The 24,120-nt window shown below is 43.3% G+C and overlaps 1 protein-coding gene across 2 annotated transcripts; it reads left to right on the forward strand.

Moving 5' to 3' along the window:
* The first annotated feature begins 1,160 nt into the window (after nucleotides 1-1,160).
* Nucleotides 1,161-23,745, forward strand: glula (glutamate-ammonia ligase (glutamine synthase) a). Of its 2 annotated transcripts, none has more exons than XM_047588714.1 (7): nucleotides 1,161-1,309; nucleotides 21,096-21,283; nucleotides 21,377-21,538; nucleotides 21,982-22,128; nucleotides 22,217-22,344; nucleotides 22,438-22,637; nucleotides 22,717-23,745. In XM_047588714.1, the coding sequence occupies exons 2-7, from the start codon at nucleotides 21,118-21,120 to the stop codon at nucleotides 23,027-23,029; spliced, it is 1,116 nt and encodes a 371-aa protein (XP_047444670.1). In that variant the 5' UTR covers nucleotides 1,161-1,309; nucleotides 21,096-21,117; the 3' UTR covers nucleotides 23,030-23,745. The 2 variants fall into 2 exon arrangements, with proteins under 2 accessions (XP_047444670.1, XP_047444669.1); XM_047588713.1 differs by lacking the exon at nucleotides 1,161-1,309 and adding an exon at nucleotides 20,375-20,516.
* The last annotated feature ends 375 nt before the right edge of the window (nucleotides 23,746-24,120 follow it).

Genomic DNA, 24,120 nt, shown 5'->3' on the forward strand with positions numbered 1-24,120 from the left:
GAGCTCTGTGTACGGGCCGTTTCAGTCTTGCGAGAGTTTCCTATGATGTGTGTGCACTCACATTATGTGCGGTACAGGTATGATGTCAGGGGAGAAGACTGATGCTTTTTTTTCCCTTCTCCTTCCCAAATGGGAAATGATTCATTAGCGTCTGGTGATTTAGAACGTGGCAGCGCTGGCCGATCAATATGCATGGGCCCATCTGTCAATACGTGATTTCTGCTGGTAATTAGCTGATGTGGGCCAGTGGTTGTGAATATTGCCTGGCAACTGACAGCCTGGTTGTTTCTGTCATCGCTGGGGGGTGCACAGGTGGTGGTAGCTCACCGCCGATCGATAAAATACGGCACTTCAAGGGCCAAACCGGGGTTCATAAAGACGTTGCTGCAAGAAATGTTAAAAAGCTTTTCTGAAATTTAATGTTGTTTAGGATGACAGGTTACTCGAAAACATAAATAATAACAATAAATGCTGCAGGTTTAAATTAACTCCGAGCAGCTATTTCCATGAATATCGTCATGAAATGGGCCATGATAATACAGAATAAGTACAAATATGTTGTTATTTTCTGCTTGATTGATGCAGGCTTTCATAAACAGCTGAACTACAGCTGAACTGGGGTGGGAAAAATATCCATATGGCAATATATATAATATATATACAATATCGATTTTGAATGTCTTAATATCTATAATATTTCTAAAGAAAAAGTCATGTTTCGGGGCCGATCATGAACGACTTTTCTGTACAAATTTAATAAACTGGAAATGGATCATTTGCATTAATATTGTTTTCTGACTCATTTTTAAGCTCAATTTCTCAGCAAACTATGCAGAATATTGCAATATCATAATATTGCAGCGATGTATCATTTTGTGACCTCAGTATAGTGATACGTATCATATTGTGAAAGCCTTGTCAATAACCCACCCTGTAAGCTGCTGCATGAAAATGAACTGCTGCACTAAACCGCGACATCCGGTGGAAAGTTGTGACAAGCTGCTCTTCCTCTTTCTGCTTTTCTGAGAAGTATCGCTCCTGACGCATTTGACGTGTTAAGGACAAGAAGATCAACAAAACAAACACAGCTGGCTCACCAGCTGATCTCTAACAGCTGGAAGTGACAGATAGTTTGGTCTTAATTAGAAGGTATATTGCTCATTGGCTTTAAGACTTTTCTACCTGCGAGGGGGAGACTGACTTGGGCTCAGTTGTGCTCTGTAAAACTTTTTTTATTTTTGCAAGATTGATTTCTCCAAATAAAACGACCAAGGAATCTTTCCGAGGGAAAAGCGTAACACATCTATTGGTGAGTACAGCGCATTGTTCTCTTTTGCACAAAGAGGTTGTTGTGTGCGAAGGTAAAGAATTGACATCAACTGTTGAGCTGACGGGCAACAGACAGGGCTGTAGCTCAGTGTAGCTGAGCCCACCCCCCAGATGGGCTTGGTCTTTCTGGTTTATCGGGCCTTGACCAGCTGGTGCAACTCTGATAGGGTTCGGAGTAAAAACCAACACCTCGTTACAAGTATACATTCCTGCGTGTCAGACGCTATTGAGAAAATGTGCCAGATCACTCAGCTGTGACGACTAGAGACAGCTGGCTGCAAGTCAATTAAGCTTGTGAAAATGATTATGATGAAGAAAATTTTAACGCCTTCGTCTTCAAAGTGAGTCAATATTTACAGGCTTTAGTGTGCAAACCACTTGTTTGTACCTGTTCATGAGTTTTAGTATCGGAGTGCAGCATTCGACCTTCTGCTACGGTAACTTTCAGATCATGTGTTTCTTTGTGGGTGGAGTAAATAGTGAGCAGGTTTGATGCGCTCAGACCACAAAGAACTCCACAAAGAACAGAACTGCATTCACTATCAGGGTGTTTGCATGCACAGCTTAATCGAGCTATGCTCAAAATTTGACTTTTTGACTACAGAAAATCAAATAACTGATGGGAACATGTCCTCCTCCTCTACTCTAGGTGGCGATACGTGTCTTTTCAGCGGGTCAATACCACGTTATTATGTTGTATAATAAAAAAGAGTTGTTCATGCGGCAAACCGGCACTTGAAACAACAACCATAGAGAATATAGTACATTTTTTAATCTTGTACGTAACGTTCGCGTTACTTCTGGTGCAGATAAGTTGCATGCTATCCCACAGACGGTTCTTTTAGCAGCTCCTTTTAGCATCTTCTTCTTCTGCGACCGGCTTTCTTGGATGTTTTTGTTCCAGGGTCACATGTCAGTGCAGTGGTTGTGGAGCATGCGCACACGCATTATCCGATTGGAAAACTAGGGTTACCGTATACATGCTGGAGAAAATAATTTAATTCTAATCGCATTATCTGGGTGTCTCAATCGGATAATGAGAACCCCGATTTTAATCAGAGTAACGTGTTTACATGCATTTAAGTTCTCCTGTTATAGTCCGATTAAGGTAATAATTCGTTTTTTTCATGTGCATGTAAACGTACTGTATGTTTGACAGAAAGGTCCATATGAGCGGTATCCTGGCGGCGTTCACAAACTCTTAAGTGAAGATTTTGGGAAAGGTCCACAAGTTGGCGAGTTAATAAATTGTATTTTAGTCGTTTAGTGTTTTCTTATGAATTTTATGCTGTGTCTCTGGAAAATTATTCATTTGTAGTTTCTACATTAAGTAATTTGTTTGTTTGCTTTTGTTTTTTGCTCTTAGCCTTGTTTGTTAGCCTAGTTCTGTGTTTTCACCATTTACAGCTCAGGTAAATGGATTGACTGCCAAGCTTTGTTCATTTCAACTGTTGTAACCACAAATTAATTTGATGGCAGCAAATGCCACCTTAAGGAAGAACCTTTACATTCTAGCGTCCCGGTGTCCGTCATCTTATAAGCCATCCACGATTGCCACGTGCTGTTCAACAGAGCATAAGAAATTCAAAGATATGTGAATCTTTCCTCAATCAACAAAACCGAGGCGTCAATTTAGACGTATTGACTTTCGTTTTGGCTTCAATTTGCTTTCCATTACACTAGTATCAGCGCTATAAGTAGTTTATTGAACCAGGCTGCCTCGTGTCAATAAAACAATGCCGTTCATTGCACTTCATAACGTTAAATTCACCTTCACCCTTTCGCGGTTTCTCTTTAGTGCAACACCTGAGGCATGATGTGTATTATATACCTCCGTTTTATCCCCCACAATTTGCGTGCGAGTTCATAAGTTCACTCAGACAGAAAAGCCAACAAGCAGCGGTGTTGTTAAGCCCTGCAGAAGGATGCTTCTCTGCCTCTCACTGGCATTTGCATATTAGAGTGTTTTCTGGGGAAAATGAGCTGTAGAAATTAATTCAGGATTAATTGGTGCCTTTATCTCGTTAGGACAATCTAATTTAGGGGATGATGGAATTGTTTAGACTCCCTTTTGCATAATTGGATTGCGGTGAATGGCTGTCATTACCGTCTTTTTAGCATCGTCTGTGGGCACCCTCTCTCTCTACCAGGCCCCAGCCTCATAAAGAGCGATCATGTGTTACGCCAGTGTTTTGCTAACCCCTGGAACACACCAGCCATGCTGCAAAAGGCAAGCATGTGGCTAACCGCGCAGCAGTGATTAACTCCCTTTTCAGAGCCATTAGCATTACAGCACGCTGTTGAGGAGATTTCACATGAACACATAGGCATGTGGCTAACAACACGGCGATCATCGACCGTCAGACACGGCGATTAGTTTTCCGTCTCAGCCCCTCTGATGTTTTGTGGTTTGTGGCTCTGACAGCATTACCTGACCCTCCTCCTCCTCCTCCTCCTCCCCCCCTAGTCCTCCTCCCCCAAGAGGAGCTGGACATGACATCTCAAAATCTCTCAATGCTTTTTTGAGAGCCTTTCATTTTCTTTTCTCTTCTCGTCCAGTACATTTCCGACACATTTCGCCCTTTCATTACTTCCACAATGTCTCGGAGACGGTGTGCAGTGGGCTGCTTTCTTTTCTTTTTTTTTTCTTTTTTTTTATCAACGTGGGATGAAAATCAATAGCAGAGGAGCAAAGCTCATGTAAAAGATCACTCGCTGGAATACCTGATCTTTTCACTCCAACAACATTGATGTAACTATGGAAACTAGTTCCCAGGATGAACAGGGATATGCCTATCTACTGACAAAAGGCTCTTTTATATCTCTCCCTGCCAGTTATACCATGCCACAACACAGGAGAAGCTCATATGTGGGACTCCCCGCTATGATACCATCATCATTTTTCTGAAAGCACAAATTGTATAGATATTATTCTCCGGCCGCTCTCTGGTAAACAAGGCAGAGTGAAATCTAATCTATGGTGCTGATACTCCGGCTGTGCCAGGCTAATTGAGTTGATGTAGTCTGTCCCTGGAGGAGCTGGACATACAGTAAAGACAGACTCTATCAAGTCGTATACCTCGTGTACTGTACTTACTGGAAGTGACTTTATATTGTCACAGTTGTCAACAGTCGGCATGCACAATAAAACCTAGTTCCTACTGAACTTCAATTACATTACTCGCACACTGTTGCAAGGAACACACTGCAAAAAAAAAAAGAAACAACCTTCTGCTCTGTCTTTCCTTATGTCTGCCGTCATTCTCCATGCCGCCTCACCATGTTCGTGATGCATACTGTGTCATGTTTTGATGCATTTTAACCCCCCCCCCCCATCCCCTCCTCTCCTCTAGTCTAGTGCCATTTCCATTCTTTGCATAAATGCAGTCTAACAGTATTAAGTATTCATGCGTGTTGGGGAAGGTGGTGCCTGTCCTTCAGGGTAAGTGTCAGGCCTGCGTGCGGCACAAGAAAAGCCCCGGGGAGAGGAGAACATTAGGATCCATCAGCCTGACAGACAAATCATTCTCTCATGTAAACATAAATATGAGGGTATGTTTCCACCGCCATCCCACTATCTGTTGCTAGGCTACCTTGCATTAAGCAGTGTAGCTGTCCCTGTTCATTTTGCTCCAGGGATTCCAGCAATACCATCATATAACCTGCTGAGTCTTAATGAGAAGGCCTGCTCATATGAGTGGATATGAACATGGTGAGATGTGAAATTTATTCAAAACACAGGATTTCAGCTGTCTGTCAGCATAGTGGCGGCACAGAAATGTTTATGAATTTGAAGTGTTTGGGAAAAGAAGCTTTGAGGGAAATATTTCTCTGCCTGCGCACAAACACACCTGACACTGGAAAAGGTCACAATGGATCAAAACACACACACACACACACACACACACACACACACACACACACACACACAGGCTCACGCGCACATGCGTGCACTGATGCAGCACACACGGGCTCACACTTGCTTAGACACCCACACACCCACAATAAACAATGTGAAGCTGAGCTCCATAAAGGTCATTTGTTGTTGAGAAATCACTGATCCCCAAATGTATTAACAAAGTCAATTAACTATTCTCCCACAAAGAAGAAAGAAACCCATCTCCAATGAAAACAGAGCACACGGCGTTGTCCAAGCACCCCCCCCACCCCACTTCCCCTCCACAATTACAACAACTGCGTCCCCCCAGATAATTATGTGAGCCATAAATGGGGAGAGAAAGACAGTGGAAAGGCAATGGTCACTGAGAAGAAAGAGCAGGGAGATGAGGGAAAGGAGCGCCAACAGCTGGTTTGAATAGATTGTGTGTGGGATGAATTAAAAAGTTGAACCTTTCCCTGGTCGTATTCAGATGTCTGCCTCTGGGTGATTAATCATGGCCGTCAGGACCTGTAATCCTTTTCAATAGGAAACAAATGCAGCCACTGTCCTCTCTTCTCCGAAGCACCCAGGGCCCTGGGCCACCAGCCCGCCCGCCTGGCCACAATACCTGAACCGCAGAGGAGGCACCCTGGGGAGCAAGGATGTGTGGACACACTGTAATCTGCTCCAAACATGATGGGACGAACAAAAAACGCTGAATTTCAACAAAACTGTATGGCATCCTTTACTGGTGCTGCGTGTCTTTTTTTTTTTTTTTTTGTATCTCGCAGTCAATAGTTTGAGGCATGTGGCACCACCGGAGCGCCGACTGGTAGAACGTGAACGAAGCAGCTCCCTCAGAGAACAGAATCACCTTTTGAGCCGCGGAACCTTTTGTTCGCGAGGAATGCGTCTCGTGAATGTTGCTGTCGGGGTTGTGTGAGAAGTTTAGCGGCCTTCTCTCCGACTGACACCCGTCCCCGCCGCGCGCAGCCTGCTTCGGTCGGCGAACTTCACGTCACGTTCCTGCGCGGCGGTAAACAGCTGATCTAGTTCAGAAAAGACAGCGAGAAAGTCAAGAGCCAGCAACTCCGAGAGCCCGGGAGAAGAAAGTGTGTCATCAGCATAAAAATAGAAGCCCGCTAACGAATTCCTAATCATATCCCCCATTTCCTCGAGGGGCTATGCTAAAGAGGTTAAAACACCAGCCGCTAGATGAGAATATGTGGCGCGTTCGAGAGCGTTTCTTGGCATTCCAAATGTTTACCATTATCATCTGCACAGAAACGAAACGACTATTCTCTGTGCAGCCGTGTGTCCTTTTCTGTAAATGTTAAAACCGTAATAGTGGAGAGCAATTTCTCCTCAGTCTCCGAGCAGTAGTGAGGATATCAGGCCCGCTTTGTCAATCAATCAAGGGAAATAATATCTTTAAGGCAAAATGCACCACTTACACATCAAAAGCTGCAGAAAAGCATCAATCTTGACTTAATCTCGGCTGAACCAAGTAATGCCTGTGTGGCTTTTATGAGTGAATAAATTGAATGTTCCTCAAAAGAGAGCCCCCATGCTGGTTCTAATGGTGTATGTGACCTCTGAGTAATCACCTAAAAAAAACTTGGTATTAAAAAAATCCTTTGTATCCAACAAAAGGCAAATGTCAGTGTTCCCACTGAGTGAATGAGTGCTTTTATATGTGTGAAAGGTTGTGAGGGTAGTAATTCAGTGTGGCTGCAGAAGGTGGTGTATGTTGGCAGCATGGCAGACTGTGGAGAATGGGCCACGGCCAGCCGTTTCCAGAGCCTTTTGTGTGTCTCTGTTTGACCAGGCGTCTCCTGGTCCACAGGAGCACAGCTTCAACACATCTAGCAAAAGAACAAAGCAGCCATTATCAGCCCTATCTCATCTCCACCCTGCCTCTACTCACTGACACCCAGGGACAAACAGTGGCAGGGCCCGGCCGCTCAGCTGCGCAGGGGGACTCTGAGGCGGACACTGAAGCGGACTGGGAGGTCCATTAAACACACAGGCGACACCTTCGCTGTGGACAAACATCAACACAATGGCATGCAGCGCCGGTTGCCACGGAGATGGGGGAAAACAGAGTACAGCGCCAGCGGTGACAAAGAAAGGGAGGGGTCAGGCATCATGGGCCACTGCCAATTGAAAAGCCTCTGCAAAGTGCCCTGAGAAACGCAACACTCTTTCTGCTATGTGTGACAAACACGGCGGCGCTTAAAGCATCCATTCAGCGGCAGTCTGAGGGAGAGCATTAACAGCAAGTCAGCCGCATATATTCTGCAATCTTGATTTAGTGCAATAAAAAGCAGAGTCGCAGGCTGTGCTGTGCTTTTTCAGGAGCAGCAGGAGGGAAATCAAAAGAAAGTAAAAACAAAACAAAAAAAAACAAAAAAACATCCAGAACAGACCTGTGATGTTCAGGGAATCCAAACGCCTTAGAAATTATTTGCAAAAATACTGCAAATCTGTTGTCTTTTAATACCTGGACAATACAAATTCACTAGTCAGAAGTAGAAATACGTGAAGCAACCATTTCTATTTATTTTTTTTTTTTTTTTGCTTATACTACTGTATTTATTCATGTGTTTATATCATTATTAGTTATTGTTACTTATTGTTATTTAGCAGTTTTCAATACTATTATTATTATTTTTTTTGTATGTGCAAGTGAGATACTGTGACCAAGCAAATTCCCCTGTGGATCAGTCAAGTCTATCTAAGCCTAAGTCTTCCAATATTTATATCTCACTACATTATTTTGAAGTTTGTCAGATAAATTGAAGGATTAAATGCTTGTTTTTTTTAAAGCTTTTAAGAAGACCCATTTTTATTCTTTGGCTTTTAATAGCATTTGATCTATTTTTATTTTCATCTGATCCCCCTGGGTTTTTGATAACTTTTTATTTCTTTGATAAATTGATGCTGATCTGCATTCTACATGTTTTATATGATGTGTTGTCTGTGAAGCACTTTGGTGCAGATGCTCTTTGCATTTAAGGTGCTGAATAAATGAAATAAACGTATATACGATATCTGCCAAAAGTAGCATGCAGTACTGTGTACCTATGCACTCGTCCACCGTCATCAGAATACGACATTCATTCTCTGATAATGGAGTATAAGCTGTGTTTCCCCGATGTGGAATGAGAAAGTTACTATTTTCTTAAGACTAATAAAGTTCTTAAATCAGACTGCAAAAATCTACACAAATGCCCTGTCAGGAAGCGTAAAGCAGTTCATAAAAAAGTTGACTTGAGGGAAGTAAAAAAAACAAAACAAATCTGGCCACACATGCTCACGCCGCGCTATCAGTTTAAGAGCAGTTTCTGTTTATTGCAGTTTGATTGATGTCTCACGCTGCCAATGGCTCCACAAACCACAGACGCAGTTCACTGTACGCCAAACGGTGTTTCTAATTGTGTGCACAAATTGTGAAAGCGCAAATGAGTGGAGCGCAGACGGACAAATTCAAACCTGTGGTATGAAAACGTCTGTATACATCCAAACGCACAAAGGAGAGTTTACATGCTCCTGTCAGCTCGTTTAGGGGATGCTGATTTGAGTACTGAAGATATAATTTTACTGGGTTACAAAATTTGACATTCCCACAAACAAGAGTAAACTAAATCAAAGCCTGTTAACAGTGCGGCCGGGTGTAGATTATGTCAAATCTTACGCACATAAATGATTATATTTTCTTGCTGGAATGCCAAGCGCTCTAACCCCAAGTGTTAAGATGGCAATCACGACGTCCATAAATTGTCATTATATAGTATTTACAAATGGAAAGAGTTGTGGTTTTCCTTTTAGATGATGATTCATTTCAAAACGGCTCGGGCCAAATTAAATTGGACAGGGGAAGCAAATACAACCCGGATTGATGGGGTATTGTTGAAACCGGCCACATATTCAAGGAACTGCTTTCAGTTTTCATTCGGAGCAAACTGTACATGGTGATTTATGGCACGTTTCTGCGTCACAAACTTTCGCCGCTCTGCTTTCCGACTCCTTCTCGCTCACGACCACCGAATAAAAACTGTCGATACAATCATCTCCCCTAACCTCTGGATCTGACAGCGCGCCTGCTAAACGCTTCAAGAATAAGACCCTGAGAAGCAGCTCGTTTTTTTCCCCCCCTCTCTGTGTCTCTGTGTCTTTTCCTCCCCTTTCTTCCTGTGCTGCTTGTTGTGGGCACAGCTCTCGTTTCTCTCCACCTGCCTGAGCTGCTGTGGCCTTGTCTGAATCCTCTGAATTCCCAGTCCACTGCGGTGTATCCGCCTGGAAACACCACAGATGCCAGCGCTTGTTTTTGTATTGTATTGTATTTTGCTAAGAAAAAAAAAAAGGAAAAAGAAAGAAAGAAAAAACAAGGAAAGTGATGGGATGAAGATGTCAGTTATGGCAAATAGAACTCTGTCACACTCTTATAACATCTCTGTCACTGATTATTGGACTGGGGGATTCAGACACACACACACACACACACAAACACACAAACTGGCTACATAAACAGAAGCATTAAAAGAGCCACAGACTATAAAATCAGATAGTACGAAGGAATACGTTTTATTTAACAGCACTTAACAACGCGTTGCATCAAAAATTTCTTCTTGTTTACTCAACGCACGCTTTTCCAGAGTGGAAACCTCGCATTTAAACTACCCACGACGCAAAATCACCTGCGTTTTTGTCAGGGATCGTTCCGCCGCGCTACGTAGCTTCGAGCTGCTCTTCTCAAGGAGAGGTGAGGAACATGCTGCAGAGGTTCGGCACAGCTACGGCTAATTTCTTCCCCAGACGTTTTTCATTTTCACTTGAGGATATTTATCAGATCCCCTTCAGCCACAGGAGAGTTTATACAACTTTTTTTTCTCACATGTGCAGTAGCACTTAGCGAGACCTGTAAACTGACTCTGATGGTGTTCCCCTTCAGTTCAGGAAGTCTACAGGTAGAGGGTCTATATTTCTGCAACCTTATATGTTTGTGTTTGCTTGAAAGCAAATGACTCTTGGATTTCCAGTTGCATTTAATTTTCATCACTTTATTTCCCTACGTACCACACGTAGCTTGACTTCAACTGTTTTTAGCATTGGCTTCATTCAAAAATGATTCAGTCGAGCTTCGAAATCTTTGGTATTAGTGAGTTAGAAGGCAGGCATTGATTTCATCTCTAATTTATTTCTGTCCAGACGGGGGTTTGAGGGAAGGGAAGGGAGGGTCTCAGGCACTTGGGTTGTTTTTCTTGCGTCCTCTGGGTGGGAAAAGAGGATCACGGGGTGAGGAGTCAAGGGGAGGACAAGGTGACTGATTGAGTCGAGGCGTTAGGTCAGCATCGGGCAGCTGAATCAAACTCAACCAAGACCCTCCTCGCGACTAACTATGATCAAATACATCACCCGGCTCTGTCAACACATGCGTCCAGCTGGACGCTATATCACTTCCACATGTGCATATGGCCCCGGCTGCGCCGCAACACACATTAACAGGCTTATCAGCACACGGCTCAGAGCCGAGCGCTGACAAAAGCAGCGTTTTGGCGGAATAATAGATGCATGAAATCAATCTGCGAGTTTCAAAAGGTCATCATGTGCAAAGGAAACCATATCATCTCCAAGAGGGTCCACAAAAAAGGGCTTCAACAACGGGGACATTAATTGAAAACGGGTGAACACGGGTTGTTTTAAAATTCAAAACGTGTGTGCTTTATACATTTGCCAGATAACTAATGTGGCGCAATCATCGCCAGTCGCTATTGGGATGAGAATTAATCTACAGCAATCGCTCCATTTCAGGGAAAATGTATCACAAAGTACATGATCCTTTTCAGTATTCCTCCAACATTCATCCGCCGTATTTTCAATACAGAATTCAATTACGCGGAACACCTGAACAAACAATATCTCACAGCCAATTATTCGGCGCCTTGGAAACCGTTGGCAAACAAATTAGCAATGTTAATGTGAGAGAGCGTCTTGATATTTTTGGCTGCGTGCGCCTACAAAGGCTGCCCCCCCCCTTCCACCCCCCCACCCCCCACCCCCCATCATTTTGGACTATTGTTGAGAGATGAATTAAATAGCCTGGACTTGATTTGAGAGTAAAAGAAAAAGGACATTTGCGGTGTCAGCGTGCCCCCTCTTCCTCAGACGAGAGTTTTCCTCAGCCTGTTCCCTCATCCGTTCATTACTGTCAGAAGCTTTTTTTGGGTCGTAAAAAAAATTATGTTTTTTGACTACAGACAGTTGTATTTCAGCTTCAGTTTGAGCGGTGCAATTCCGCCTGACATTTCAGCTCGCAGACAGAACAATGAAAAGTTACCATGAGATATCTTGGCAAGGCTATTGCCCTGTGTATTGATTGGGCAAAGGCCCAACATCCCCTCACTAAAAAGAGATTAAAATATCAGACTTGTCTAAGACATTTATGGAGTCTGTGACCTCAGCCAATGCTAAAGTGGAGTACATACATCATAGTCCATCTCTGTGAGCTGCACTGAGTCTTGAGTGGCTCTGACAGAAAGAGGAAAGAGGGGTGAAAACTCGGCTGCACCTTCTCGGGCTAATGCAGAGGGGATTTAGCCACAAATTGTAGGTGTAAATCAACTTAGCTGCTGTTTCATTAAAAATTCACACCACGTCTTAGCATGTAAATGTTAGACACTGCGAGCGGTTGTCTGGGATGCTTCTCTTACACGTTCTGTTTTGGTTAAAATGGATGAGATGGATTCTGTGGGAAAGGCAGTGAGACAAAAGCGTGAAAGATGTTTGTATCCATTCACAGCTCCAGAGGACCTTCATTACAGAGCAAGCAGGTCCTGTCAACGTCTTTTCATTACACGGCCCCATATATCCACCCGCGGTGTCCAAACGGTCCGCTCTGTCGCCTGTCAAGAAAAGGCACTCTCGGGGAAAGTCCTCCTATCTCCCCGATCCCCCTCACCACGCCTGATTCCAGGCTGCGAGGCGGGAGAGGCCAGGCAGAAAGGGAGGAATCGTGTTTGCCATCAACAGCTCAAGAGAGTAGCATGGCAGCAAGATTGATGACACCCTCCCCGAAAGTAACAAAAGAACTCCTGTGCACGAGGGCCCGCTTATGGGGCTTGATAGAGTTGTCATCCTCTTAATAAACAGCTCTGATATGTCAGTGGCGGCGGCAGCGGGGACTGTTCCACGCTCACCCACCAAGTCACGGGCAGGACCACCTACTGGCATCAAAGCACACATCCGTGGGTGAGCGCTCCAGATGGAGGCCCCCGTGGGCGTTAGCGGGGTGATTACCGGAAAAGAATAAATGAACGGCAAAACAAACCAAAAAAAAAACTGTCACTTGATTTCGTTGCAGTGCAACAGAGACTGCAGGTAAATTATGCAATAACATCTGTGAAAGACACTGGAGTTCACGCTGGTTTCGGCGCGCTGGTCTGTTTATCTGTGCAGCAGAACAAACGACATCTTATGAATTTGATCCCGCAATATTTCAGAGTGTAGCTGCTTCATGTTTGACAAGAACAAAGTGGGAAACTTCATAATAATTTCCCGTAGCGCTTGTTGACCCACATAGTTTATTTACATTACCTCGCGTTGCAGGACGCTTGACATTTTTAGCTGACACTAATATTACAAGTTTAACGAGCTAAAATTTTGCTTTGGGTGACAATTAACATATTGTGAGAGGCACTTTCAGTGGAATAAAGCACTAATTTGAATTAAAGGATTGTCTCATCTTATATTGTTATACATTTTTACACTGGTTTCTGTAATTAATGCACTAATTAAATAGTTAAATGCTCTAAACATATGTTCTCCTTTGTCTGTTTTCTAAACATGAGCCACAGCAGGTAATTAGCTTGGCTTGCTCTGCTTAAAGGCAACAAAATCCATAAAGACCCAGACATTTCCATTCAAACTAAATATATAAGATGTGAACTTTTTTTTTTTTCAGGCTTGTGTGTTGACTTTACGCTTAGTTAAGCTCCTGGTTGCAGCTTCATATAAATTCTCATTTGAGACAGGTAATTTCCTAAAATGTTCAGCCACTTCTGCAACTTTCATAATGCACAACAACCTAAATAAAAGTGAACACAACGAAGTAACACATTGCTGTGTATTGTCATGCTATTGAGATTACTTTTTTTTTTTAGAGGAATAATAAGGTGGATATAAAGGGAAGCATATAGAAATAATAAACGACTTGTGTATATATATTGAGGATACACAATCTGCTATCAAAAAAGAATTATAATAATTAACAAAAAAAATCAATCTTTTTTTATTTTGTATAATGGACTCGAGTCCATAATAAATCAATCAATCAATACATTTGTTTTCTTAAAATACTGTGTGTATATATATATATATATATATATATTAATTTTTAAATTAAGAGTCAAGCCAAGTGGACATGTAAAAAAAAAATGATGTGAACATCATAAATGGAATAAATAAAGCTACAGACTACAACAAAATTTATATTACGATTCGCTGAGCTGTGAGAATTTAAAATATTTCACAACAAATAAAGCGGCAAACATCCAATATAGTTTCAAGAGACCAAGATGACAAAATGGCATAAAAATAGAGCTAAAAAAAAATCATTTTATATAGTCTGCCACTTACAATATTCACTTATTTTTCACCAGAAACGTTGTTGTCTCTGTCACGATTCAATCTGCGGCACACTCCCCTCACGCTGTATAATACCTAGTTAAAGCCAGCAGGGTGTGAAATGGTATTTGGAAATAAATGAAACTGACTATGAAACAGTGGAGTTGGGAGATATTGCCATGTCAAGATGACAGACAAGTCCTGGAATGGAGCAAAAAAGTTATTATCCCAAAGAACAGCGAGGCTGGATTAAATATAACCCATGATGCTTCATGCTGTTCTGCCTTCGTCCTCGCAGATACCGGAGACGGAATACAGACAAAAATCTGGCAAAGGCAACAATCCCATCAGCCGCCCCTGCTCCTGCTCCTGCTCCTGCTGATATTCATTTGAGGAATCGATAGTTTTTCATGCTGCCGTGCCAATAAGCGTTATTGCAAAGTGTTTGGTTATTGATGCTCTGTATAAACCGCTTTGAAGGAGCTTTAGAAGAACACAATCCCTCGAGGCTACTCCTGGCCTGATTTACAGCTGAACTGATGAGTCACAGAGGACATGCTGGGCATTGAAATAGCGACAAGTATGTTGTCAGCCTTATTAATTTTTAAGGTGGAGTGTTGTCCTGTGGTTTGTGGAGGACAAGATGATGTACGATGGCCGGGGGAGCGCAGGGGTTAGGGCCTAATTGTTAAAAGGTTGAGTGGGGTGAAGGTGTAAGGAGTGCGGCGGGTTATTCATCAACGGCCGCGCTGAGTGACAGGGCTGCAAACAAGAAGGTGAAAAAGTCCGGGGAGAAAGTTTGTGGTGCACTTCACCCCAAACACTTTTCTGGGAAATTACAACTTCCCACAGTCTTCCACAGACTTCCATTGATTTTGATATCCTCGTTCAAACTAGAAACCACTGCACCCACCCCGTGAACTCAGCCTTTTCTTTGCAGACCTGACGTTATATTTAAACAAACACTACATTTTATCACTCAAGATATGACATGTGGTCATTTATTCATAGATTGTGAACGCTGCCTCTAAATTCACAGAATTACAATCAGTCCGATTCTGTGTTGTATTACGTTACTTTAATGTTTCATTGCCGAATGTATATTGTGACCAGTCAAGTGATATCTGCAGGTTAAGGGAGAAAAAGTCGTTTTAAATTCAATATAAAACCCGTGAAGTCAAGTTTTAGACAGGTAGCTGCTGCCCCCTGCTGGAGCATCAAAGTCACTCCCTAAACAAATAAATATCAGTTTTAGTTTCCACTTTATCACATTACTCTGCTATTTCCCAATATGCACAACGGAGTCAGTAAATATGAAGCTGCTTTTAAAGTGTTATGAAACCAAATACCATTCTTTCTTTCATCAGATTACAATATTGTGCAGGTCCCCCTTGTGCCATCAGAGAATGGACACGGACCTTCTGAAGGTGTCGTATGAGGTGGTGGTGCCTGGTCTGGTCTGCTCTAGGTGGGTGCTACATGTCTAAGTAACATCCACATGAACACCAGGTTCAAAGGTTTTGTCACAAGATGGTTGATGTTATTAACTTCTCCTGTCAGTGGTTATAATGATACGGCTGATTGGTGTAGATCAATACTATAGTGAATTATACAAGTCTCAAAATATGCAGCTTTGTGAAGTTGACTGAGAAACCTCTCTTCAAGCCACACACAGCAGATAACAACTTGAGCTCATTACACTGCTACAACAGCTAAAAGCAGTCAGCTAACTACCTCTTTCAAACATTTTAACTACAGATTTGCACGTTTTTAGCGCTTAAAACCCCTGATTTCATAAAGAATTTAACTGCTGATTCTGTGGCTGCGTATTAGAATATTGTGCGTCTGAGTTTGCAATAAACACTTCCAAGAAATGATTCCAGCTCTCAACCGCATCTCCCTGCCATCACAACTTAACCTCGACGGAGAGAAAACGAGTCAGAGCGGATGTTCACTGTGATGGATAATTGTAGGGATTTCAAGTTTCTGTCAGATAATAATTTTGATTGTGCAGAATTACATAAATGAAAATAATAGCAATAAACGAACATCTTCCTGGTGTGAGGGCCGGCCCTCGCCACTGGACTAATAATTATATCATTCTGACAGAGAGGCTTGTTAAACCCACATTCAGGATGTGATCTGATGATTACATTATCAATAATTCGGCTTAATTACCATTAATTAAGCCAATTCATCAAGCGGAATCTTATTCTCTTTCATCAGGTCTTTACGTCAAAGATTAACACGTGACGTTTAAAAAATGACACCCGACTACAGAGGAGGTTTTTTGTTTGTTTGTTTGTTTCTGGTGTTGATGAAACTGGGAAATGCTTTATCAGTTTTGGCATGAGTTAGGATACGTCTGTGCGAGAAGTTTCTCGGCTCTGACACGTTCAGCTTCAAACGTCTACAGCATAGAATTAACTGTAGTGATAAATCTCAGCTCTAGCATTAAAAGAAACACAATTATCCTACAATTTAAGTCCTCGTGGAACGGCTAGTGCAGACCCATATACATGTTTTTTCTAGAAACAAGGCCGGCATCGCTCCTGTGTGTGGTCAGGAAAAGCTTGTGAAGGAGAGACTCAGGCGGAAGGAGGGACATAAAAGTTTGCTAAGAGTTTCATTGGATGCAAATTTAGTAAACGACCCCTAGTGCAGGATGAGTCATGGACATGGACATGACAACATCTGAAGTACTTTTACGGGGACTTTAAGCAAATTCATTTAAATTAGGCACGGGAAATGCTTAAATAAAAGCTTACGAGGATCTTTTTATTTCATATATTTATCCATGCAGTGCACAATATATAGCTTTGCTGTAAGAAGTCTGGGGATTCAGGACGGTTTCTGCGACGTCTGCTTCTTGACAAATCGTATTAGCGCTGCAGTTTTATGATTCAATTCATTTCTTTTTTATGTTCGGCTAACTTCATACTACATAATTGATTCTACTGTGGGTCTGTTTTGTGTTGTGACGCAGCTACAGTGAAGGTTTTAGTCTTGCCCACTGGTGATGCAACTGTAAAGCTATGTTGGTCTGACACAACATCAACAAATGCTCATTCTCTAACCCATTGTTTTTGTATCACTCTTAGCCTCTTAGTTTCCAATACTTCTTCCCTACTCCTTAAAAAATAAGTAAATACCTCTAACAAACAGACGAAGGCCGACCTTGCGCCTTCTCACACACTTAACACAACTGCCGAGGAGAAATGCGCTCTGAGACGAGGACTCGGATGTGTCTTTGGCTAAGGGAGTTGTCTTCTCTAAAAACGAGGCCTCCGTTCACAGAGAGCTTGCAACAGACTGGCGAAGCAGCTTGCGGCGTGCTCTCGGGCAAATGTGACAATGAGTAATCTGTGCAAACTCAACATGTTTTGTCTGAGTACAGAGATTCGCCCAACATGAGCTCCCATTGAGCTTCACAGCAATGACGGGATCCCGCTCTAAAGGGCCGTCACTCGGACCTAAAACAGTACATTTAGAATATTACCAGGAGGATCTACTGTAATACTTTTTACAGTGATTAATAATAAATATTATTTGGATTTTAGTAGGATAGTGTGAACTTGTCAGCATCTTTCTGAGCTTTCACCTTAATTTCACAGCCTTCATCTGTAGCTGAAGTTATCTCTGTTGTCATGGAGATGGCTTACTGTGCTTATGCTACTATGCTTACTATGCTTAAATCACCAACATCTCTATCTTGAACCGTTTTACCGCGATTTTAGAGGTGATATATCATTTATAAACTTATATTTGTAATATGGAGAAACCTATCAATATTGGAAACATGTTCTCACCATTATCACCGTATGGGTTTCCTCCTTATTGTCTCACCTGACCTATATTGATTATGAACAGCTGTTAACAACTCGTTTGACTCCAAAGGAAACCAGTGAAATATACTTGCATGTATTTCTCTAGCGCAGACGGGGGAACCCTCCTCCTCTCGACAGGTGATGCAGGGCAGCCCAGGTCCACCAGGTGGCGCCATACACCGACTAAACTCCAAAACTGCCTTAAAAACAATATTGCAGAGGATTACTCTGAGCTGATGCATGATTTCTGTTGATCACTGGGGCAGGTTTAATTTGCAGTTATGTGAGGAAACATTTGTCTTCGTTAGCTGAGACAATTTACGAGAACATTTCTACATGGAAAGAGACTGATGATATAGCGAATGTAAACACTCTGAAAACCAGGACACAAGATTGCCAGGGGGCTGCAGGCTGACGAGATGCGTGTATGCGGTGTCAAAAATGGATGCGGTGCATTTCTGCCTCTTGCAATGACACGAGGATACACTGCAACTCGGCCTCAGATGGTGCGGTGGTTATTTCAGGTCCAGGTCCTCAGGAAGTTCTCAAGGGGACTTTCTTTTATTATCTACCAGGACAAAGTGCGGTCCGGGTAGAAAAGAATGAAGAAGGGATTGGCAGCGATGGGGAACAGATGACACAGTTTTGTGCATTCTGTGGACTTGCTGCCATCTATCTTCTCATCACCAATTCAATCATCTGATGCTTTGAGGTGGCAAATGTCTGTGTTTTCCTCCGCCGGTCTGCTGCTGGTGTACACTTCGGATGTACACCATCTCCTCATCGTGTGCTCAGCAACCACAACAGCAGATCTGTTTATTCGTGTCCCACTGCAGCACAATCTTGTAAGTTCAGAGAAGGCTTAATGCTAACAGGGTGGGCAGGTCTCTAAAAGAACAAGGCCCAAGGTTTTGTCTGCATGCTCTGAGGAAATATTCCTTCAGGAGGCTGAGCAGAGGTGTCTCCTTGGCCTCCTATTAAGCAAGAATTTATCAAGCACAAACTTTGCATGTTCTCTGGTGTGAGGCTATGCTGAATATTTTAGAGTCCAGGGACTTTTTGAATCAAACAACATCAGCTATGTAACAACATCCACTGAGCATCTGAGGAACACGGGAAAGACTGGTGGGCAGTTGGAGAAGGAGCAAAACCACATCAAACAAACACTCAGGACATGCGATACATCCCCAACTGGGCCTTTGTCAAAAAGCTCAAAACAAGATGGGCCAGAAAGGACAGAGAGGAGGGGAACAACAAGAGGGGGAACGTTGTCATCCCCTACGCGGCCGGGGCTATCGGAGAAGCTCGGGAGAATTTTCAGGAAACACCACATTGCTGCACATTTCAAACCCGGTAACACACTGAGGCGGGAACGTGTTCACCCCAAGGACAAAACATCCAGGCAAAAACTGAATGAATGAACAGACTTGTACACTGGAGGAACAAAACAACCCATCCACAAACGCATGTCCCAACACAGGAGCGTCAGCTCACAAGGAAACAATTCGTCCTACACCTGAAGGACAAAGGACACACCATTGACAAGGCAACATAGTCCACATTTTAGCCAGAGAAGACAGATTGTTCGAAGCCAACCATTTCAACTTGGAAAAACATTCTCAGAATAGAGGAGGTGGACTGAGATATAATCTGCCATCAGTTTATAATACAGTCCTCACTTCTGTCCCCAAGACCTTTCATCCTCATTCACACTTCTGAGCCTCTGATGGGTTGTTGGAGCGCCATCAAGAAAGAAGACAGGGACAAACAGGCTCCACTTTAACGACAGTCAGATGTTCCTATTCTCAGCTCCCCGCCTCCACCACTCCTGAAAAAGAACTGAAAAAGCCTCTCGGATTGATATTCCATGACCTGGATGAGCGAGAACCTTCACAAATATTTTACATATAAGCCACACTCACTCGCCACTTCATAGGTACAGTAGTGAAAATCAATACATTACAATTTATCAGCCCCGCACTAAATCTTAGCTTTTTAAAATAATAATGATGTTTTAAAATGTTCAGTAACAAGTCTTTCTGTTATTCAGCTTAACACTACTGACTAAAACGAGGTGGCCAAAATAATAGGAACATGTTTAGGTGCAACATAACACAATAGCACTACAAATCACGACGACGAATACCATACCCCTCATTAAGATGTAACGCAGGGTTTGGATGCATTCATTTTGACTAGTGTACCTAATGAACTGGCCAGTGAGTACATTTTATCACGCTGCCACAAGACTTTTCTTGGTACGGGGAGTTACATAATCTCCCATTGGAACCAGTACACACTGGCACTGAGGTTTTCCCGACACACGGTGGCGTCTTGGGCTTACAACTACCTGCTGCTTTTGTGAAGAGGTTTTTGGGGGGAAGCCTTGTACATTTTGTCCCACACGGTCGAGTCCACCAGCGACATTTGGGAGCACGTTGTTAGACAAGTGAGTGGCTTCAGTTTCGGGTTCCGTCTTTCCGTCTTTCTTTCTCTCTGTTTAGTCTCGCCTCGGCCTCAGATTAAAGTCTTTGTGTTGGGGGATGAGGATGCACATGCACACGCACAAAGAGAGCGGAGGGTCACGCATAGTAACACGCGGTTCAGCTCACGACGATGGGCGGTGCGCTTCCGCGTTCGGCAGCAGCCAATGATTAGCGCGCATGCGCCCTCGATCACCTTGGCGTTATCTCGACCAATCACAGACGCGACTCCCTGTCCTGGTGTTATAAATGGGATGGGATCCGCGGAGGATCGGTACCAGAGAATGAGAGAGGCACTAGCGAAGCATCACACAACAAGACACTGGACCTGTCAGTCCTTTAGTTTTTATTTCAATTTTCTTGTTTCTCCAGGTAATATATTTTTTTTCTTGCTTTGCCGTGTTTTAACTTCTATACGATTACTTTTTTATTGTTGCTCACTTTAGATTAATAACTCGTAATACGAGCTGTTTATGAGCTTTTTCTCGTCGTTTTATCCCGTTGAGATGGTTTAATTTCCGATGTTCTTGAGTTCAAATGCAGCATTAAGTTGTAGCTACTACTAAGTGATGGAGTCGGATGATGTAATGTTGCTTCATGTAGTCAAACTGGAGTGGAGAGGCGTTTAACTGGAGCTGTGTTTGTTTCCTTTGTATTGTGGGTTTCCGTGAGACCTCTGCGGTCCCTGTGCATCCCTAAATTAAGTCTTACCGGTCAGCACAGATGTTGGAAAGTCTCCCCTTATTTGTTTCCGATGCGGAGAAAGGAGAAGGAGCTGGAAATGCGCTTTCTTTAACAGCGCTTTTTTTCCACGCCTTCTCTCGCCTTCACCATAACAATGGTGCTGTTTTTGTTTTTTACGCGCGCCCCCTCCCCAAAAAAAGCTGCTCAGCAACATGTGATCCAGAGCGCATCGAGACCTCACACCTTCTCTTCTCTCCCCGTCCTCAGGTGTGTTATAGTAGCAGATAAGATGGCCGTGTCAGCCAGCAGCAGCTTGAGTAAAGCTGTCAAGCAGCAGTATATGGAACTCCCTCAGGGGGACAAGGTCCAGGCCATGTATATTTGGATTGATGGCACAGGAGAGGGGCTCCGATGCAAAACCAGGACGCTGGATAATGAGCCCAAAAGCATTGAAGGTAAGCCGCCGCCTCCTCATGAATCTAGCAGTTGTGGTGAGGGTATCCCTCAGACTATTGTGGCACTCATCCCCCTCCTCCCCCTCTTTGCAGATCTCCCCGAGTGGAACTTCGATGGGTCCAGTACTTATCAGGCGGAGGGCTCCAACAGCGACATGTATCTGATTCCTGCGGCCATGTTCCGGGATCCCTTCCGCAAAGACCCCAACAAGCTGGTCCTGTGTGAAGTCCTCAAGTACAACCGCAAACCTGCAGGTAAACACAGCGGCTCACGTTTATATTGAGGTTAATTGCAACACTATAACTCGACCTTTGAATATAGATAGTGGTAGGAGCTACTCTTGAATTGGCGGGGGCAATAATGTGATCTAGTAAGCTATTCAGGTGAATGATTTGATCTCATGTTGCAATCACTCTTCGAAAACAGTGCATAGTTGCACAAGCAGGGGTGAGCCCATAAGGAAAACGCGCGTATTTGCATCATTCAAGGCGATGGATGGAGCTGTAAAGAATCCATTAGACAAATCGCAAAAACTGAAATTACTATAACAGGGTTATCTTGCAGCTTTTGTGTCCATCTTAATTATTTGTGGGCAACTGACGTGATGTGGATCAAAGAACATGGGAAATATTTATGTATTGCCTGGTTAATTGCGCTCGTCTGCGCGGTCCTCTAATCTGAAAGTTTCTCTCTGCAGAGACCAACCTTCGGCTCACATGTAAGAAGGTGATGGAGATGGTGGACGAGCAGCATCCTTGGTTCGGCATGGAGCAGGAGTACACCATCCTGGGCACAGACGGACACCCATTCGGCTGGCCATCCAACGGTTTCCCTGGACCACAGGGTGAGCAGCTGTTTACAGTTTATGTTATTCTGTTCTTCCTGCATGGAGGCATGAGTTGGTGTGGGTTTAACTGTTTTCATATTTGCAGGTCCATACTACTGTGGCGTGGGAGCTGACAAAGCCTATGGTAGAGATATAGTCGAGGCCCATTACAGGGCTTGTCTGTATGCTGGAGTCCAGATTTGTGGCACAAACGCAGAAGTGATGCCTGCTCAGGTAATGATGGAACCAAAACACACGTTTAGACTTTAAATGAGTTGTTTAAAAGGATAAACCAAGTTAAATTATATATTTTTTTCCTTTATTTAGTGGGAGTTCCAAGTTGGACCTTGCGAAGGAATCAACATGGGTGATCATCTGTGGGTGGCGCGCTTCATCCTGCACCGTGTCTGTGAAGATTTTGGCGTCGTGGCCTCATTTGACCCCAAGCCAATCCCTGGTAACTGGAACGGTGCTGGCTGCCACACAAACTTCAGCACAAAAGAGATGAGGGAAGACGGCGGATTGAAGTGAGTGTGGGAAAACTTTACCGGATATTGCTGGCTCATGTAGTGCGTGGGTTTCTGATGTCGCCATTTATGCTTTCAGGGCCATCGAGGACTCCATCGAGAAGCTTGGGAAGAGGCACAGCTACCACATTCGTGCCTACGACCCCAAAGGGGGGCTCGACAATGCCCGCCGCCTCACCGGCCACCACGAAACCTCAAACATCAACGAGTTCTCCGCCGGCGTGGCCAACCGCGGCGCCAGCATCCGCATTCCTCGTAACGTGGGCCAGGAGAAGAAGGGGTACTTTGAAGACCGCCGTCCTTCAGCCAACTGCGACCCGTACGCTGTGACCGAGGCCCTGATCCGCACCTGTTTGCTGGCCGAGGAGGGAGACGAACCTGCGGATTACTAAATCCTCCACTCATGGACTGACTCCCAACTGCCCTCTTGACTTTTCTTTAAACCTAGTACTGTATTTTTATTTTTCTCTCCCACTGAGATGATTTAACCCCTATTTTTAATGGTTTAAAGTTGGCTGGTCAACTTACAACATGACAAGGCAATGATATCCTTGGTAGTTATGAGCTGGTGATGGCAGGGTATGTCTTTCCCGTCTTTAGAAGGGGATCGGCTTTTCTAACAGTTTTATAGCCCATGTCGTATCGTTCCCTTTCTGTCCGGTAACTAAAAATTAACTAAAAGGATATGGACGCTGCAGAGTAGAGCTGCTAAGGCGGGACAGTATGTGTAACTTAATAAATCTGACTAGTTCATTTACTGTTAATATATGTTGACCTGCCGTTAAGTATCCAAGTCTTTGTTACTAATTCTCTCATTCTATGAAGTGTCTATTTTTTTTTTTTTTTATTATTATTTTTTTTTTAAATGGCAGCGTTTTGATGTCTACACTGGGTCAACGTGTATGGTACACTTTGTTAGATGTCTGTACCCAGACGTGAGTTGTTCAAATGTGGTGGATCTGTCCATAATGCCATTTGTAGATTTTCCTCAAGGAGTTTTATCCTTTTGTTAACTGCGATATTGTAATGCACCTGATTTGGTAAAACATCCAGTTTACTGAACCTGGTGTTTTTTATTGATGCATTTAAAACTTTTATTTTTATCACACTATGGTTGTACGACTCTTGACTCCAGGACTTTAAGGAACTTCCAGACCTTACCTTACAAGACGCCAGTCTGAAGCAGTTTATTGTAGTTTAGCATAAACACGGGAAACGGGTTAATCTGGCTTTTATAGTTCACTGGTAAACATGTTGGTAGTAGTTTTATTACATCTGAAAAAGGGGTCAGGGCGGAGGAGCTTTATCATTAATTACAGCCATACGAGTCCAAATAACACCGACTCCTCTGTCCTAACTCTGTAAATGTTTGAAGAAACTCTGCTCTGCATTTCAGTTAAAGATGAAGGAAGTTGAGGAAGCTCTGTGTAAACTAGATAATTCATAGTACTTGAGCCTACACGAGACTTGAATTTCACAGGAA

This window comes from Mugil cephalus, chromosome 7 (genome assembly GCF_022458985.1).
Source record: "Mugil cephalus isolate CIBA_MC_2020 chromosome 7, CIBA_Mcephalus_1.1, whole genome shotgun sequence".
Taxonomy (NCBI): Eukaryota; Metazoa; Chordata; class Actinopteri; order Mugiliformes; family Mugilidae; genus Mugil; species Mugil cephalus.